Source organism: Rutidosis leptorrhynchoides, chromosome 3 (genome assembly GCF_046630445.1).
Source record: "Rutidosis leptorrhynchoides isolate AG116_Rl617_1_P2 chromosome 3, CSIRO_AGI_Rlap_v1, whole genome shotgun sequence".
Taxonomy (NCBI): Eukaryota; Viridiplantae; Streptophyta; class Magnoliopsida; order Asterales; family Asteraceae; genus Rutidosis; species Rutidosis leptorrhynchoides.
In genome coordinates this window covers 464,228,164-464,245,973 of record NC_092335.1, presented here as the reverse complement: position 1 = coordinate 464,245,973, position 17,810 = coordinate 464,228,164, and the positions used below count along the sequence as shown (strand labels likewise).

The 17,810-nt window shown below is 35.6% G+C and overlaps 1 protein-coding gene across 1 annotated transcript; it reads right to left on the bottom strand.

The window, feature by feature from the left end:
* Positions 1–5,488: 5,488 nt before the first annotated feature.
* Positions 5,489–9,587, bottom strand: LOC139901626 (serine/threonine-protein kinase-like protein At3g51990). The gene is made up of 9 exons (XM_071884319.1): positions 9,359–9,587; positions 9,074–9,201; positions 8,642–8,739; positions 8,060–8,565; positions 7,039–7,280; positions 6,744–6,817; positions 6,517–6,655; positions 6,083–6,229; positions 5,489–5,608 (listed from the first exon to the last, which is right to left on the bottom strand). The coding sequence occupies exons 1-9, from the start codon at positions 9,585–9,587 to the stop codon at positions 5,579–5,581; spliced, it is 1,593 nt and encodes a 530-aa protein (XP_071740420.1). The 3' UTR covers positions 5,489–5,578.
* Between the last annotated feature and the right edge of the window lie 8,223 nt (positions 9,588–17,810).

Sequence of the window (17,810 nt, the reverse complement as noted above, 5' to 3'; positions counted from 1 at the left end):
CTTCACCTTTTTCCCCTAGACACTACTTAGGCAATTTAAGTGACCAACGGAAAATATTGTGTGCCTATAAATTTTATTGGAGGATATACGTTAAGACTTTTGACTTGACACCTATAGAACTAGGGAGCTCGGAACCTATTCGTTAAAAAGAAAATGTTTCCCCATCATCTTGTACAGATTATTGTGAACTGAGTAATTTTCGGTTGGAAACCGATACCCTCTCCCTCGCATCCATGACCTCATGATTTCTTGCATGAATCCCGTGTGTATTCCAAAACGACCTCCGTTCCGGTTATCATCAATTGGGGGTTAAGGGAGACGATGTCTCCTAAGCCATCTTCCGAACTCGCAACGTTAGTTGTAAATCTCTCTTAGTACCGTCGATTTATTTAGGACTCCGTCCGCATTCATGAACCTCCTAAACCACGTATGCAAACTTATCTAGACAAATCTGTTATCGTATTTATAGATGACATCTTAACTTATTCAACTAAGTCCAATTTTCTAGACTATGATGTTAATGGTCAAGGCATTACAATCAATCTCGAAATCAAGCCATATGTAATCAGGGAACTCTCCCAACTCAGACTTGTATTCGTAAAAATCTTAGATCTCACCGCTTCTTACCGAAAATTCATTTCTGACTTTTCTCGTGTTACACGACTTTAACCTCTCCGCGATCGAACCTTGAGCGTGATTCTTCACACCAACATTTCTAGCTAAATTGTACAACACCAGATGGGACTCAAATATGGAAATATTTCTACTTGGACGCCGAAAGGCATACTCCCTCGACTCGAAATCAACGGAACGGAAATTCGTTATTTTGCACGAAGAATTCGAATACTAAATTGTGGATCCGATCAATATTCTCGTCATCACGTACCACACTACATACCTCTGTTATTTCACCGTTACTGTCTGATATTACTGGAAATTAAGATAACACACAATCCAACGATACTTCACTCTTCTTTGACTTAACGCCCTTGTGTTTCTGATAATCGGCCAACTATTATTCAACCGCGAACTATACAACTACGTGTACTATCTCGTTTCTCTTTCAGACTTCAACTTTTGACAACTAGAGGCACGTTATGGCAACCTCGAGATGCAAGCTCATCCTATTCTAAGTCCTCATTTCACTCCTATCTTTATCGCTCGCATTTCCGTTTAAAGAAACTCCTTGTAACATTTCTCCATGGATAGAGAAATTCCTCATATTACATTAGTATTCGCCACGAGGGTGAATAGTCCTAACGAACATTTTTCGAACCCTAACTGACTTGTTCAAACATATCTTAAGATATTCTATTCCAACACGGAGTATCTTTGTCAATTATCCCGTATCGAAATACTCGTTTCGCCTCTAGTTTTACAAGAAACCTTGGAGACCCGCTTAGACATGAGTACCGCGTACCACCCACAAACAGACGAACCGAACAAATGAACGATTTACGTCTTCGAAAGACATGTTTGAAACTTGCATGGTCGCTTTTAGTAGATCCCTCTTACAACAGTAGTTACCACTCGTGTGTTCACACGCACTTTCCGAAACCCTATAGGACCGCTAATGTCATACCCCTATTCGTTGGACCAAAGCATGTGGCAAACAAAACACCGAATCTTAACTCATCCAAGAAACAACAATTGAGATAATCCAAGTCCGAGAAGGGCTCGAGACGACCCGTAGTCGCCCAAAAGAGTCATACCAAACTTAGATGAAAACCTCACAAATCCCAGTGTGTAACCGCGTAATATTGAGAAACCGCACCTTGGAAAGGTGTAATCCATTTTGGGAAATCGAGAAAGGCTATATCCGCAATATCGAACCTTTTGAAACCTTGGGGCGTATTGGAACCGCTTCCTATCGTTTAGAACTTTCGACTCAATTAAGTTTCCGTTTACCCTACATTTCGTGTAACAAACTTAGAAACGTGTCCTGCGGAACAGGAACGTGCAATCCTTCTAGATGCACCAACTATTAATGACAAACTCCTCCTCATAGGAAAAACCGGCTGAACTTGTGGATCGTAAAACCAAGCCCTAATACAACGTAACACCCCGACTATCCGGATTCGTGGAATGTCCAAGAAAGTACCTTCAATCATTCGTAGAGTTACTACACTAGGTCTCGAGTAAGAGACATCGACTATTACTTCCAACTAAATTTCGGGACGAAATTTCTTTTGAGGTGTGGATAATGTAACATCCCGCGTTTTTCCGTTAAATTTATTTTAACACCGTCTTTTTTTTTAAATAATATCTTTCGTCATTTAATTTGGCATCTTTCGTTAACTAACGTTCATAATATCCTCGTTATTTAATTATAACGTCACCCGTTTACTCGAGCGTTTTAAATATTCGTTTGGTTATTTCCCGCACCCGCTTTGAAACTAGAGGGACCAAACTTGCAAAGAGGCCAAAGATTTGACTAGGTCAACTAGTCAAACCTTCAACCTCCTCCTCTCATTCATCTCTCTCTTTCTCCTTTTGATACTTCCAAATCCTCTCAACTTTCTAACATAAATTCATCATCTAAATCCGGATTAGGGAGCTAGCAACCAAATAAATTACATATTTTTGATCCTCTCATCATCCTCTTCGATTTGATGCTAACTACTTCGATTTTGGGTAACATTTCTAAAACACTAGATTTCTTTAAATTTGTGTTCTTGACTTAAAAGTGTGTTAATTAGTGTCTATGGCTCATTGTGATGTCGTGTATGTAATTTGTATGCTCGATTTGTTGTTTTTGGTGTAACTAGCTTGAATATGAAAATTGCTTGCTTAATCTTTGATTTTGGATGATTAAAAGTTGTTTAATTGTTAAAGTTCATGTATTAAATGTGTTACTAGCATCATTAGCTTCAAATTGATGTGTAGGTTGATTAAGAAAACTTCAAAAACATGATTATTGATTTTGAGATGTTTGACTAGGGTTTGATAGTTCTTGACATGAATTTTTGGATGCTTGAATGTCATGGAATGTTAATTGTTAGTGTTTAGTAGTAATGTATGCTTCATTACCTTCAAAACGGCATATCATATGTGTGAATTGGTTTCCCGAAACTCAAAATGCAATTGATGAACTTGAAACTTTGAAAATGGACTTTTATTGTTCGCTTGATGAGTTTTCGGCTATTGTAAATGATGTTATTGTTGGACCATAAGTGCTTAGTTGTATTCCTCGTCAAAATACCTTTCCAACGATATATGATAGGCATTATAAGTGTTTGCGGGTCAAGAGTTGGGTTGGAAAAGGTTTTGGTTCGTGCATACTTTGAAAAACTGACCAGAATTCTCTGCCCAGATGGTGGCGCGGCGCGCGGATTGGCCTGGTCAGATTCTGACCTCTTTGTCCCATTTCACGTGAAATGTTTGACTAGCTACCGACCTCCGATTCACATGAAACTTGTTCTAATATACTTGTATATGAATAATTAGCATAGAAAAATAGTCCGGGACCCGACCCGAACATGTTGACTTTTTCGTTGACTTTGACCCGACCAAGTTTGACTTTTTGTCAAACTTAACCAATTAATTATGCAATCTTTCTAACATGATTCCATACTTGTATCTTGCATGAAACTTGACAATTTTCTTCACATGCTACATAATCGAGTCGTGTCGAGCCATAGGACTAATTGAACAACTTTGACCCTTCGTGACTATCGTTATTGATGCAACCTACTTGTTTAGGTCGAGATTAGCTTTGTCTTTGCACGCGTTTACTCGTTGAAGTACTTTATTGACTCTTGCGCTCAAGGTGAGATCATAGTCCCACTTTTACTCTTTTTGAACTTATATTTGGGATGAGAAAACATAAACGATTCTTTTGAATTAAGTGAACACAAGAACGGGAAAACAAACATTCTACATACGAGTTTAGAACAAAAATCCTCAATTCGATTATCATTAGTTACACTTGACGGGTGTAAGCGAGAACTTATGTTATATGGCCATATGGGTTGACAACCCTCATCTTTGACGGTTCGCTACCGTCTACGGATGAAATATATTTTCGAGAATCAGTGTTTGTTCTAGCACTATGGATGGGGTATACAATGGATGGAATGCTATGCTTTGATAATTGGGTGCTCGTGAATATTAACTTTTAGAATGTATTACTATTATTTCAACTTTGCAAACCTTGTGGTTCGACTTACTTACTTTCACTCACTTACTTACTTAAACCTATGATTTCACCAACGTTTTCGTTGACAGATTTCTATGTTTTTCTCAGGTTTTGCACGATATGTGATACATGCTTCCGCTCATTATTTGATACTTGCATTGGATGTCGAGTATACATGCATTTCATGGAGCGTCTTATGACTTTACTTTAAACCGTGTCGCCTAGATTTCATTTGTACTTATAACCTTGTAACTTAACTTTTGGTTGAACAATTCTTTTAAACTTTGGAAACAATCTTTATGTTGAAATGAAGACGACATATTTTGGTCAAACGTTGTCATAAAGACTTATGACCAGGTAATGGGACCCATGTAGATGACGCCGTCACTTGACGATTTGTCGAGGTCGCTACATTTAATGGTCATCGCACAAAAAAACACACAGTTAGTTTGAAAAATATCATTATTACATTTTATTTTTTGTTTACTTTACAGTTTTACCCATAACTTTTTACTTATCTTTTTGTCTTACATACATAAAGCAAGAAGAGTATAAAAGAATTTTACCTCATTATATATTTTACATACATAAAGTATTTACTTCATTATTCTTATCTATTGGAAGTGGACTATTAATCTGAGACAACTCAAAAATAATTAATGGACTATCAATATGTGACGAAGAGAGTATTAAAATAGAAATCTGTATAATATGTATATCTTTTTCACGAGTAATACATATACATATACTCATATTCTCAATGTGAGTAGGTAAGGACATTTTTACTATAGTCTGTTTCGAACATATGAACGAGTACTTTCGTACTACTTTTCAGTTCAGGGTCTAATTAACTTTGCTCTTTTTCGAATATTCATGAAGTCAAATGGCAGATGCAAGCAATGCATCTCAATGAGGTTCTACTAGACACATGAGTTAAAATGTGGGTAAAATGCAGATACATGAACAATCCACTTCAATTTTACGAAACTCATAGGAATGAACTAGATAAGATTACACTACAACGATATTAGAGTTAGACCTGATGTACACGATATATAGAAGTTGATTCATACATTTTCGTCTAATGTACAACAATTAAAGAATGTAATACAAGTATACATTACAATAATGTTAGTGTATGAATCAATTTATTTGTAATATCTTTCTAGCATTAGTGTACAAAAAACATATATAGAGAAAATAAGTAAAATGTAGATCCGAAATAACAGCTTTTAATTACATACTCAAATTTTTATTTATACAAGTAGTTCATATTTTTCTTTCCAAAACCTCAAACACCAAAGTTTGAAGCATTGTATAACTTCTCTTGAGTAATATACATATTATACATATTAAAGTAACATGAACTGCCCGTTGCCATTGCAAAATCGATCTCAGTTTAATAGCCATAACTCCGCAAAAACAAAGACCATTTTCTGATCACTGATTACCGCGTACAATTGCCAACACCTGCAGATATAGTTATGATCTTTGAGTATGGATAAAAAGTAAAATGCATTATATAACACATATATGATTATCTTAACTCTTTTACTTACGAATAAGTGGATTCATTTTATATTTTAACTTTTCAATTAGTAAATTAAAAGAATTAGCTACAAAATAAAACAGGTTAACTGGGTCGAAAGTAAATAAAAAAAAAAAAAAAAAAAAAAAAAAAAAAAAAAAAAAAAAAAAAAAAAAAAAAAAAAAACATGCATTTGGCCTAGTTGTATCCTAATTTGTAGTTCAGAAACAAATAAAAAATAAATAAATAAAACATGTTAAAAGTTTGAACTTTCATATACCAAATATCCTAATAGTATATAATTAACCAATATAATTTTTGTAACCATACTTAAAATGCTAATTATTATTTCAAATGTAATTTTGTAACCATATTTAAAACATGATGTGCATTTGGAGATCACAAGGAGACCATACCTTACTGATAGTAAGATTCTGGGTCCGGTCGTTCTTGAGACAAGCCAACGCCGCACGTGCCATATTTGCCACTCCAGGATCACTCGTGTCAACTAATCGTGGATCCAACAACGGGCTTAGTATATTCTTCTCTAGAAATGGCAGTGCCTAAATTCAAACATGATGGTTACTACTTACTAGGTTGAAAACAGTTAGGGGTAACTTACTTGTAAGGGTCAAAACAGGTTGTAACGGGCCAAGTTGACCCGGCCCAATTCTTGTCAAACCTTTTATAAAGATTTGTAAAGGTTGTACTTTTGAATTTTAATCTAACTGAAAATTAAATGTAAATGTAAATATGAAAATACATATTGGGCTAGTTTCGACCCGTTGCACCCATGTGTAAGTAAATGGGTCAAATTGCGACCTCTAATGATATAGATCAACATCCTTACCCAATCAGCGAGACATTGACCTTCTTTTTCAAACAATCGGCTACTCTGTCCTGATATAAGCTCCAACAAGAGTACCCCATAATTTTTTATATCGGCTCTAAGTTGCTCATTCATACCGATATTTGTGCCTTTCGAGTCCCTGAAAATGCAGATGACATTAGTTGTTCTCCAAAGCATTATTTGAAAGAGAAGTCAATAATTTATTTTGTTTGAAAATGAAATTATACTTCGTTAAGTGGAGTTCGTTCAAAGGAGCATCATCCAGCTTCACTTGCTTTACTGTTTTCTTATAGATGCAAAGCTTCGAACTCACCATTATAAACCAAGTTAGTCATGGCAATTTTCAAGTGATTAGTTGTGAAAGGGTCAATTTGGGTTATGCTTTATCCATAACAGATAAATGAATAAAAAAAAGTAGCTATAAAGAAAACTACCATTTTGATTCATGAAATATTGTAAATGTTTGTTTTGCAAAAGAAAAAAAAAAACATTTATCATACAATTTTTGTAATCAAATTTTACAGAACCCGCCTTTTTTTTACCCCTAGCAGTAAGAAACAGCAAAACACAAACATGGACATGTAAATAAGTTGATGTCACCTTGGCTGAAGAACTGAAAGAAAGTGAAACGGTAAATGAAGAAAGAGACAGATTAACAATGGATCCATCTACAAATTCCTCATGAAGGTAACGAACCGCTTCACCAATCTCAATAGCAATACCCCAACGTGAATTCCACGAAAGATTCATTGCTTCCTTATTACCTGCAAAAGTTACCATCCTATGTCAGCAATGGGACCCACAATCTCATTGTGAATTGTGTACATAAGTAGGCTGCAGTTACAGCTATTTATTTCTTATGGGTCAATCTACTTGGGTTGTGTTTAAATTCTAATAGGTTGAACGGAAGCAAAAATAACATTGGATATTGATGCCCTAGTATAATATTTGTACAAAAGCTAGTGCAGCAAAGTTTGTCAAAAAGAGCTCATATGAGATGAATTAAGTTGATCAGCTTAGTTATGATTATTGCTTAAGATCCATACAATAATACAACCCTTAACTATCAAAATTTGATTAAAAACGGTTATGGGTCAACTAGACCTGTTTCAGTACGAAAAAAATCACCAGTTTGGACCTGTTGCAAAACTCACCCATTTCTAGGGATTACATAAGATCTTCACAACTTCGCATGGTTAGTCGAAGCCACAGTGCTTACATAAGTGGTCCTGTTTCTTGTATTGTGTACATGGGTTGGGCTCCCTTATTAGCCCCTCGAGTTTTAATATAATCCTCGCTTTTCGAAAAAAGAAAAAAAAAAGGGATTACATAAGATCTGCGGGTAACCCATGACCCGTGGATATCCGCAGATACGGGCATGGATTTAAAAATAAACACAACAAAGAAGATCCACGGACTAATGGATTGACAAAAAAACCGCAGGTACGGGTGATGGATCTAGTGGATCCGCAACCACGACCCGTGGGTGCCAGTCTGCCATGCCATTTTGCAACATATAATCAGGACTCAGATAAATACTTACACAGCAAACAAGCTTCAAGTGTATTTCTGGGAGATTCACAGAGAAAAAAGATTGAATCATCAACGTAACAGTAACCAATTAGGCTCAAAATATTCGTATGCCGAGCACGAGTAGCAATTTTAAGTACAGAAACAGACTGGTTATCCGCAGGTAGACCCATAACGATAACAGGAATATCTCCAACAACACCTCTGCAGACTACCTTATCATCATCTCTAAGCACAATATTATTAAATCCATCTGTAATTTTTTCAACTTCATTTAAAGAAAAAGTTCTCGGGTACGAACAAGGAGTAGATGGAGTTTGGTTCGGCAAATGTGGTTCATCTACGAAATCGGAAGTAGTGAACGGTTGATCATCGATTTTCTTACAAATGGTTTGCCATTCTTCACACTCGGGACCCGTGATCTTTGATGGGATTAAGGTTGCTACGCCTTTTGTCTTCAACAAAGCCAGATGACAGTCGACGTGCTTTTGTATGTATTCTTTATCTTTCTTAAAGTATCTGAGGTTTAATAACGAATCCATCAAAACAAATGTCATAATTAACATAAATATTTATAAACTAAAAAGTTAATTACCCATCTAACACAATCCATCGAGGATCAAGTTTTTTTGCTTCTTCGACAGCTACTTTCTTGGATTCTAACCCTGCAGTTAGCCTTATATCGAACTTCACCTTCAGGAAGAAAGAAGAGAATTGTATTGGTATATTTTGTTAAAATCTAGTGAATTTAGAGGTGGAAAAATGGGTAACGGTTATCAGGAGTCAAAATGCGTAATTCTTAGTGCGGGTCAAAACGGGTTGGGTCAAGTCGGGAGACCTGCATACACTATCAAATAGTAGAATTTTTTCATCTTTAAGAATGGTAAATATGATTACTTAATGTATTTTGTAACATGCTGATGTAAACTATAGTCCTTTTATAGGTTACCCAAACTGCCCATTATTAGTATATGGGTTGAAATTGTTCTTTAGTAGATGTATACAATCAGAACTTAAGAATACACACCTCTTTGTCTTTACAATGGTCATAACAGGGCTGTAGAAATTCTTGGTATTCCCTCTTTTTTCTACTGATCTCTCTTTCGAGTTCCGATGGTTTCATTTCGGAGGGATTCGAGAACTCGAGTTTTATATCTGATACAATAACTCGTGAGTTGTTAGTAACAAAAATGAAAACATAGACTTTTTTTGTTTTTAAAAAAGTCAAACAAGTAAGCACTACTGACTACAGTAGTTCAAAAACTGATTCAAGTGAATTCCAAGAACTTATACAATAAACAAAAACACTTACAGATACCAGATGTACCGAATCCGACCTGAAACGGTAAACAAGGAAGACTCGATTTCTTTCCAATTTCGGGCAACACTCCGACAACAACAATGGTTTCATTATGGCAAACTATATATTTAATCGCCCACTCTAACGCATCGAGACTTCCTTTACCCCGGTTCCCGTCCATCACAACAAGTATAGTTTCTCCTGCATGAGAAGAGGTTAAATCTAGAGACAATGAACCCATTTTATAATTAGTTTATGAATATGAACTATGAATTATGATTGGTGATTAACAAATTATAATCTGGTGTTTATAATGTTTGTTTTTAGCTTAGTTAGAATCGTCATTAACATAGATAGCAAGGTTTTCTCTTGTTTATTTCCAACTAGAACTTAATATTGTTTATCTATGAATAATATTTGTATTTTGTTTACTTGCATAGGATAACAAAAAATTAATTAAGTAATGAAGATACTGTTTTGTCTTGAGTCTTATTTATTAGAAGCAAAATGTTTGATCTGATCAAGAGAAGAAAACTTTTGAAACTACCAAAAACTAGTGAAATGACCCGTGAAATCACGAGTTTGTTTAAACAAAACAGTTTAATCATATGTTTTAGGTATTAAGTAAATGTAAATATTAAAATCATTTAATTTAATGACTCTTTGAACCTTCCGACTAATAAATCTATATAGGAAAAACATATAATTAAACTCACAAATTTACAATTAGTCGCGATGTGAGAAGAAAAAACTCACAAAATTTACAATATTAGTATACAAATTTACGTGTGTTTATTAGAGTTAATGTTTCATGTACATATTTATATTTATATTTAGCTTTTATTTAGGAGAGATTAGTATTTTTTTAATAAAAGATTTCATATTTTTTTAATTAAATTAATATAAAATAATGACATCATCAAAGATGTTTTAAAATTTTTCTTTTTTATTTTGAATTATTTTTATGATTAGATGTTTATTTATGCCATTATCATTTTAGAGATTTAATAGAACTTATAGATATTTATATAAAATCAAAATTAAGTTGGGGGCAGGAAGCGCCACCCCTAGTGGATTTTTTTTCAGTGTTAAAATTTTGGGTTTTTCGACTTTGTCCCCGATGGATTTTTTTGCCCCAAAACCTACATATTTTGCCCCAAAACCTTTGAATTTTGCACAAAATTCTCCAACTTTTGCCCCAAAAACCTTCAAATTTTGCTCAAAAACCTTCAAGTTTTGCCCAAAAACCTTTTATAATTTGCCCAAAAAACCTCAATTTTTTCCCCAAAACCTCCATATTTTGTCTAAAAAAATTGCTACGGTTTTAATTTTTTTTTTACCCTTGGTGAAAAAATCATAGTTCCGCCACTAAGTAGTATTATTATATTATTGTACATACCTGCTGTTTGAAGATAAATTTTTTTCCTGAGATGAAAACATTGGGAAAAAATTGTGAAAAAATGTCGTGATTTTATAACAATAAATTTGTGCCTCCTATTAATTTGGAAAGTTATTTATTATTTAATTTAATTTTTTATTATTTAATTTAATTTTTTATTATTTAATAGTCATATTTACATTTTTTTTAACGGCGAAAAAGTAATATATTATTAAAACCTTCATCTGAACGATGAAGAAAATACAACATATTACATTGCAAGAGGCTGGTAAGCCCAAAAGAAAAGACATTAATTGAAAAACATCGGGAAAATAAATCAAAATGAAAACACTAAGCCCGACCTAAACCGAGCATAGAAGCACACTCAATGGGCGAAAACAAAACCCAAAAATAGGCCCATCCCCCTTAGTGGGCTTAGGAAGCCCAAAAAGCATAAAGAACGCTTAATTGAAACCCCACATTGAAACTGGGCTCCGGTGCCCAAAACTGAGGCCCAAAATGAAGAAATCCCAATTGAAATTCACCAAATTAAAAACGCAGGTCGTGGAATTGAACCATCTTCCCCACTTGGACTGAGGGCACGAAACACCTAAAAGCGTAGCAAACGATTGAAGGAAAAACGAAGGATTGAAGGATTGAAGGATTGAAGTCATATTTACATGTTATCACTTTCATGCTTTTATTGTAATTAGTTCAAAAATTAATTACATAGTGGATGACATCATTGACCCTTGTTTTAGTGATGCACGTGTTATGTGATGGCTTAATAATGAGCAAATTAACCTAATTGCTTACATCATCATTTTAGCAATATAAATTCTTTATAGAAGATTATTAAACCAAAAGAAGATTGAAACTTCATTACTTGAAAAAGTCATATTACCATAAGACCTTTATTAATGTTGATGGAGTGATGTAGTTTATAGTCGTGATTTGACAAAAGGTAATGACTTGATGTCGTAATAGAGTTTACAGTGGTATGTGGTGATGGTTGTGTGATAGATTATTTTATTATTTTTATTTATTTAATTAAATTATAAAAACATTTTTTAAATTCTGATTGGCCATTACAAATCACGCCTCTTCTTTTCTTCTGTAAAGTTATGATCACACCTAGTAATTTTCCAGCCCATGAAGATTGCATAGTGGGGGTGATGGTGGCGTGATGCTCCAAAAATCTACCCATAACGTTGCGTTAATGGTGGTCTAAATTGGTTTTTATTTGCTATAAAACAGAACATGTATACCTAATACTAATACCCTGCAGTATCATATTCACAATTTATATTCATTGATCTCTCAATCTTTCAAGCATTGTCCACGAATACTAGGCGGCTTACAGCGGTTGCTCGTGATCGTGAACTGTCAATCAGTGAATTAAGTAATTTTATAAAATGTTTTACACTTCAAGTTTTCTCTGGTACAGCTTCAGACCTTAAACTTTAAACAGAATGCTATCCTCAATCCAAAGTATAAGCTCAGCAACTGTTGTATCAACTTTTTTTTTTTTTTAAAGATCAACATATCGTTAGTCCATAATCATCAAGCTATGCATAGCAACGTATATATTAAATTTGTGATCAACAAAGCAATTTAAATCTATAGTTAGTCAATCAAGATTGTGTTGAAATACATAAATTGGACGGGTGGTGGATGGAGAATGCAGCTAGTAAAAGATGTAAATTGTGATAGAAGACTCTTTTTAAATCTACCTACTCTCACCAACCATGTTATCTCCATTTAGTTCAAGACTAAACCATTCTCAAAGTAGTATAAATCGAGCTCAAGCGAAGCTCATTTAGATATCCCAAATAATCTCCAATCTTGTATACTAAAAGAATTAATAGAGAGTTTGTAAGTGTTTAGTCTCCTAATTAAAAGAGATATTGTAATTAATGAAAATTGTAATCCTATTACTCTTATTAGTGAAACGTTTCTTTCATTGTACAGAGTTTTATCCTATTGGGGATTTCCATGTTAAATTCTCGGCCGGTGTCCAGGGGCGAATCTATGTGTTGACCCGTGGGGCCACAAGACACCACAACTTTAAATTTTTTTAGCATAAAATATCTTTTAAATTGTATAGGACATCACTAAATTTAACTGCGGGACCCTATATATTTTCAAAATTATAGTTTTTCCTTTTGAATTGTATAGAACACTACCAAATTTAACTACTCAAACCACATTTATTTTTCGAATTTGTAGTTTTTTAAAGGTAAACTACTACTAAAGTATCATTTAAATATAATTGGTAATGAAAATTTTTTTAGGACCTCATGGACTTATAATATGCTGGTGTCCCTTTATTGTCACTATTTCATATTATTACTGTTATAATTTGATGTCGCCTTTTTTAACAGATTGGAAGCTTTTATACTCAGATTTCGACAATACCCAAAGAAAACTGTTAACCGAAGTAGAGCTTTGTTAGAAATCGGGTATAAATTGACTGCCGTATTCGTTCCTGAATCGTGTAATCACTGTCTCTATAAAGTATTTCGACCCTACGATTGCCTTGGTTGCACGAAATCTTTACATGGATAAGACAAGAACGTAATAAGTGTTTTTGGCAATGAAATCACTGATCAAATTGTTAGAGAATATGTGTGTGTTTTCTGTTTGTTGATGAATGCAGAATGAATGATAAAACGTCCAAAATCTGTTGTGTAAAACAGTTAGACAAATGAAAGGATGTATCCCTTCATTTTAGGCGGGAAAAACTGTTATACCGAAAAGGTATAACTATTGGATTGCCCCTTTGACCCCGCAAGGAGGCGCAACCCCTTGACCCCCGCATTTTGCGCGACAGTTAGCAGCCAACTCTTTCGGGCGTGTACTCCACACTCTTCGAATCCGTTGTTAAGTATAGCTAGCTAACACCTGCATTCAAGTAAATCGCAACTAACTAAAATGCATGTTGGATGACACTAAAATCACCAACAAATCCCCCCCATTTTAGTGCAATCCTTGGTTTACTAAAATAACTAAACAAACTGAACAAACTAATGCATAAATGGAAATGTTCATGAAAAATTAAATTTCCACTTAGTATAATATTTACGAGAATTCGAAAATCAGGGTGTTCACGAAGAATTGAACCCTTCAATTCATATGAAAACTATAAAATAATATACACATCAGTTTCTTACATATCCCTAAGACAATCTTGACACTATTATAAGCCATGTGTCCTGATCCTTCAGTGAACATATTGGCAGCTAAGTCCAAAGCTCCATTGAAGCGGCAAAACTTCATGCTCACATAGGTAGTCCTTTTACATCTTGCACCTGCATATGCAATTTTTCAAAAGAACTATTAAGAAGAATAACTTCAACCTAACTCAACTTGCAGGTCTAAACACATACTTTGGGATCAGAATTTTATGTGTTTCAATCTTCAGAAAGTAAGCTTACCTCATTGAATTCAGCTTCTAGCGTTTACTAGAAGGGAATTGGGCGTCTCACTTTGGAAGATTTATGTGAACTTCAATCCCACTCCAATAGCCGACTTGCGCACTAAGTCTCGGGCTAATGCTTTAGTCAAGTGATCCGCTAAATTTTGTTGTGATCTAGCGAAACTTACGGATATCACTCCATGTGAAATCAGCTCGTGAAACATAATGTGTCTAACACCTAAGGTGTCTAGACTTTCCATTGTACATTTTGCTATAAGCCTTAGCCAAAGTAGCTTCACTGTCACAACAGATGGAAATAAGAGATATTAGCTTTGGCCACAAAGGAATTTCATGAAATCAGATTTCTCAACCAATCAGCTTCCTTACCAGCTGATATGGCCGAAACGGACGGTTTTATTTGTGCGGTGTCGTTAGGTCGCAACACGTCAGAATCAACCACCAAGAGGGGGGGTACTGTTTTAAATTTATATTTAGCGGGGCTTAAATCGTACTACTCCTTATTATGAGTAAGGGAAGTATGACCTAGAGTCGTATTTTTAAGATATCAGTAGAATCGAACCTATATTAAAGCTTAAGATATTTATGAAGGAGTAGTGGTTACCTAATTTTTGGGATTTTCTAGTTTATAAGTCAGATAAAGTAAGCGATAAAATTTGTAATTCAGATAAGGTTAAAGCAAGTGCATACTATGATTTCATCAGTTATTCTGCCGAGATTATGGAATGCTGGCTCATGAATAGGCAGAGACCTTGTATTCATTACACTGGTCCTAAACGTCCCTGTCGTAAGACATGTCACAGGGTAATGCGAAAGGCTTGAAGATTATGAATAGACAGCAACGTCCCTTACCCCCGACGCCCGTGCAGTCTGACTACAGGCATACACGTTCAGATGGCTCATCCAATTGAGCGACTCGGTTGGGTGACGTATTAACATTCCACAAAGGTCTAAACTTTCTTAAGCATAATAGAATACAGGGTTTACCATATCCGAGAGATGTGATGTGTTTCAATGCTTTCGTTAATGATTGGTTTTAAAAGATAGTTAAGCCCTTAAAAAGAGTTCAACCTTAAAGAACACCATGGCCAAGTCAGGTTGACTTCCATGAATACGTTCGGTTATCTTAACGGTCCAATCCTTTATGTGTTTAAACAAACAGTTCCTTAATTAACTAACAATCCTTCAAGAGGGGTGCAATGCTTGAAACCGCCTTATGGTGCAGTGTACTAATCAATACTGACCGTGTTCCATGACCTTACTTAGCAGAGGTACAACTTACAACAATCGTTGTGCTTCAGCATGCACGTACGAAGTTTATATGCTTGGTGACTACACTAGCATGGTCTGGGACCGACAATGTACTATGAGTCTAGTCAGATGTTTCACTACGAAAGAGTCCTCAGTCGGAATCCAAAGCTTGATAGACTTACTACAACCGGTGTGCCTCAGTCGATCTTACGTTGTATCCGATAGACTTCTCTTACCAAGGGGTGACACATATAGTGTACTCTGAATCGGGGTTCACGACTTCCTAATAACAGAGCCAATAACTACGTTCTATTAGTTGGAAAATCGATTGAGTTTAAAGCATAATCGAAAAGCATTTCAACAACATACACAAACCATAACATTATTTCGGCATTATAACTGCTTACATCATAGCATACACTAAAGATAACTACTCGCTAATCATGGCAACAACATCACAGAACATAATGATAGAAGACATTATATAAAGATAAAGGATAGAAGTACCAGTAGATTAAACGAGCTCCGAATACAAAAGTGACAACTTCAAACTCCAGACCGCTCCTAATACAATCTTCGACGTTCTTCTCCGGGTACTAGGTTTCTCGCACGGAGTCGAAGACCTTGAAAGTATGACTAATATTGTACAAGAGAGAGAAAAAAGTGAATTGATGTGTGTGTTGGAATGAATGACAAATACCCTTTAAATAAGCAAGAAATTTGCCAGGGGCCGTTTGTCAGACCAGCCCGTTTGCAGGGGTCGTTTATTCTGGACGTTTGGCAGGCCGTTTGTGAGCCAGGAAATCCATTTGGCAGGCCATTTGGCAGGCAGTTTGGCAGGCCGTTTGGCTTGCCTGGTCAGCTGAAATTCCTGGATCGTAACTTGATTTCTTGTCTTTCACCGTTTTCGCTCTAGAATCTTCGTTTTAGCTCCGATTCTCTTGATTCTTTTTGCACCGTCTTCGTAATTAATTGTTCTTCAATTCTAACTGACAAAGTGGGTATTTTGCCGATAAATTTCGAATCTTTCTTATTTTTGGGCCTTAATATCGGGGTGAAAACGTGACTTTTTAGCCGATATCACCAGCTGCAGCTAAAGCTACAAATTCAGACTCCATGGTTGAATTTGTAATGCATGTTTGCTTCTTAGAAGCCCATGATATAGCACCTCCTCCAAGTAGGAATATCCAACCAGTCGTAGATGAATGATCTTCGACGTTGGTTATCCAACTTGCATCCGAATATCCTTCTAAAACTGAAGGGAACCCAGTATAAGTGATACCATAATCCATTTTACCCTTTAAATATTTGAATACTCTAACCACATCACGCCAGTGAGTAGCATTTGATTACTAGTAAACCTATTCAGTTTTCCCACTATGAAAGCAATATCGGGGCGTGTGCTTGTCATAGCATACATCAAACATCCAATTGCTCGGGAGTATTCAAGCTGTGATACAACTTTACTCGAATGGGGCATAAGCTTCACAGTTGTATCAACGAGAGTATTCATGAGAGAACATTGATCACACTTAAACCGTTTCAGAATCTTCTCAATATAATGAGATTGTGTGATCGTGATACCTCTATCATCCCTTTTAATCCTTATACCTAGGATTACATCCGCCACTCCCATGTCCTTCATGGAGAACTTCGAAGATAAAAACTCCTTTATTCTATCAACTTGATCTTGGTCAGTACCAAAGATCAACATGTCATTCACGTATAAGCAAATGATCACACCTTTTCCGGATTGATCGAATTTGCTATATACACATTTGTCAGATTGATTTAGTACAAAACCATTAGACAACACCACATCATCAAACTTCTGATGCCACTGCTTGGGAGCTTGTTTCAGCCCGTACAATGATTTAACCAACTTGCACACCTTATGCTCTTGACCTTGCATAACAAACCCTTCTGGTTGTCTCATATACACTTCCTCTTCCAAACCGGATTACCCGCCGATGGTGGGTCTATGTTTAACCACCCTCGCTGAGATCCTCATCTCGCAAGGGGTTATTCATGGTACTCCAGACCGGAGAGTTTAACCCAATTGACCCTTAAATCCCCCTTCATTGATGTCAAGCATGGACCGAACCCGATCCGATTATTCTATGCTTGATCATTTGGCACCATCCGTGGGACATACAAGTTAAAAGGTTTAAATTTGATCTTTTCTCTATATGTCCACGACTCACTTATTTTTTCCATAAAGGAATCTGTTACGAAAAGATAAGTGCATTCAATGGCCAACTGCCGACAGCAGCTAGGAACTAAGCGTAAAGTCGGCACTGGCGAAAGCTCGAAGACGACAGAGATATCGTTCCCCTCCCTCTGAACATTTTAACACTTCCTGTGCGCCCATTGTAGTACACGGGTACTTTCCCGAGTCA